Consider the following 2,500-nt stretch of genomic DNA (forward strand, 5'->3'; position numbering starts at 1 on the left):
TGTGTGTGTGTGTGTGTGTGTGTGTGTGTGTGTGTGTGTGTGTGTGTGTGTGTGTGTGTGTGTGTGTGTGTGTGTGTGTGTGTGTGTGTGTGTGTGTGTGTGTGTGTGTGTGTGTGAGAGCCAAAGTCAAAGTCATGTCCATATAAATCAACACACTCTTTCAAGCAGTAGCCTGAGGCTGACCCAAGATACTGTTAAACAACTTAGCATTTCAGTATAGCATTACAGCCTAGCATTACAGCATAGCATTACACAAGGTTTGTGTTGAAGGATGGATAACTAGCCTAGCATTACAGCATAGATTGTGTTGAATGATGGATAACTAGCCTAGCATTACAGCATAGATTGTGTTGAATGATGGCTAACTAGCCTAGCATTACAGCATAGATTGTGTTGAATGATGGCTAACTAGCCTAGCATTAAAGCATAGATTGTGTTGAATGATGGCAAGCTAGGCTTAGCCTTGGAAGTGACTTTAACAGCTAAGGCGTTTCCAAAGAAACTCAGAACGTTAGCCCACAGCAAGCCGTGAAGAGAATGCAGCGTTTTAAACTTTTTCCTCAGACAGCGACCCTGTTTTCATAGCATGTTTTCCGTCTGATAAGCGCTTTATTTTTCGTTTGTGCGTGTTGTTCCTGGTCGGTGATCCATTATCTTTATCAGTGATCCATTTTATTGATTGGGAATTTCTGCAACTCATTGATTGTCTCTCTTTCCTGTTTTAGAAGTGGGACAGCTGCAAGACCCAGCTTGTCGATAGCGCACAGGAGCTGGAAGATAAGAAGACCAGACTGAAGCAGCCGATCCCTGAGCACCTAGATGAGATGCAGGAGGCAGAGGAGTTTGTTAAGGTGAGAACACTAAAACAGGGTGCGTGTGTGTGTGTGTGTGTGTGTGTGTGCGGGGCGGGGGACACTATAACAGCGTGTGAGTGTGTGTTTGTGTGTGTACGGGGCGGTGTTGTTCATACAATCACACTTATAGATTTATAGATTTGTAGATTTGGAGGCATGGGGACGACTGGATTCATCACCACTGCAGCAGACTGCAGCCCTTAAGACTGTTCTTTAGTTTGTTTACGCGCGATTGACTTCCATTACACATAGAGAGGAGGTCACCAGGTGATGTCTCCAGGTGAACACAAACACACTTCCAGAGGAAAGATAAGGTCAACCATCAAAGGAATGTTTGTTTTTGTCGTGTAGGAAATGTTCTGGGTTTGTGTCATCGAGGGGTAGCCAAAGGAATGTTGGTCCTCCTGTTCCAAGATTCCAAGACTATCTGTGTCAGTCAGAAATATACACACACACACACACACACACAGAAGCCCTCCTGTGAAGCGTGTCAGGCAGAAAGATACGTGAAAAGCAAATCAACAGACCAAGATGGCTGCCAGCCATAGAAGACTGTTTTTTCAGGGTGTTTTTAAAAGTCAAGGACAGATGACAGCTGCGTTTCAAGGATGTTACTTCATCAAATTCTGACAAACGAGGATCCTTGTAAATCTACCCAGGACCAAGTCCTTCGTTCAGAGTTGGAGTATCCTTTGCGTTCTCTGCGTTCTTAAAGTACCCACAATCCTTTGCGTTCTTAAAGCACCCACAATCCTCTGCGTTCTTAAATCACCCACAATCCTCTGTGTTCTGAAAGCACCCACAATCCTTTGCGTTCTTAAAGCACCCACAATCCTCTGCGTTCTTAAATCATCCACAATCCTCTGTGTTCTAAAAGCACCCACAATCCTCTGCGTTCTTAAAGCACCCACAATCCTTCAATACTGTATGGAAGGAGTCTTGGCCTCTGAAGGACCCGAAATACAGTATTGAAGGAGTCTTGGCCTCTAAAGGACATACAGTATTGAAGGAGTCTTGGCCTCTGAAGGACATACAGTATTGAAGGAGTCTTGGCCTCTAAAGGACATACAGTATTGAAGGAGTCTTGGCCTCTAAAGGACCTGATATACAGTATTGAAGGAGTCTTGGCCTCTAAAGGACCCGACATACAGTATTGAAGGAGTCTTGGCCTCTAAAGGACATACAGTATTGAAGGAGTCTTGGCCTCTAAAGGACATACAGTATTGAAGGAGTCTTGGCCTCTAAAGGACCCGACATACAGTATTGAAGGAGTCTTGGCCTCTAAAGGACATACAGTATTGAAGGAGTCTTGAACTCTAAAGGACATACAGTATTGAAGGAGTCTCGGCCTTTAAAGGAGAGTCTTTACAGTATTCATTCACAGTTTTAAGACACGCAAATCGTCAATGCCTGATGGTGAGATCACAAAATAAAGCGCAATCCCAGATAGAAAAACACAGATTAATTATACAATGTAGGCCTACATCACCACATTTCACTATATATATCAGTTTATTAGTATAGGATAATTAAGTATACTACAAATTTTAGGTATTAGTATGAGCTAATTAAGTGTACTCTATTTTTAAGTTTTCAGTATGGGCTTAATAAGAATATTTTATTTAAAGTTTTTAGTATTTGCTTAG

General features: G+C 42.6%; 1 protein-coding gene across 1 annotated transcript in view; it reads left to right on the forward strand.

Annotated features, from left to right (window-relative positions):
- Positions 1-2,500, forward strand: part of syne2b (spectrin repeat containing, nuclear envelope 2b) — a 188,621-nt gene that overhangs the window by 152,292 nt on the left and 33,829 nt on the right. Inside the window, 1 exon segment of the mRNA XM_080850419.1 lies at positions 726-851. Within this exon segment, the coding sequence (XP_080706545.1) occupies positions 726-851 (126 nt within the window).

The sequence above is a fragment of the Sprattus sprattus genome (assembly GCF_963457725.1).
Source record: "Sprattus sprattus genome assembly, chromosome: 13".
Lineage (NCBI taxonomy): Eukaryota > Metazoa > Chordata > Actinopteri > Clupeiformes > Clupeidae > Sprattus > Sprattus sprattus.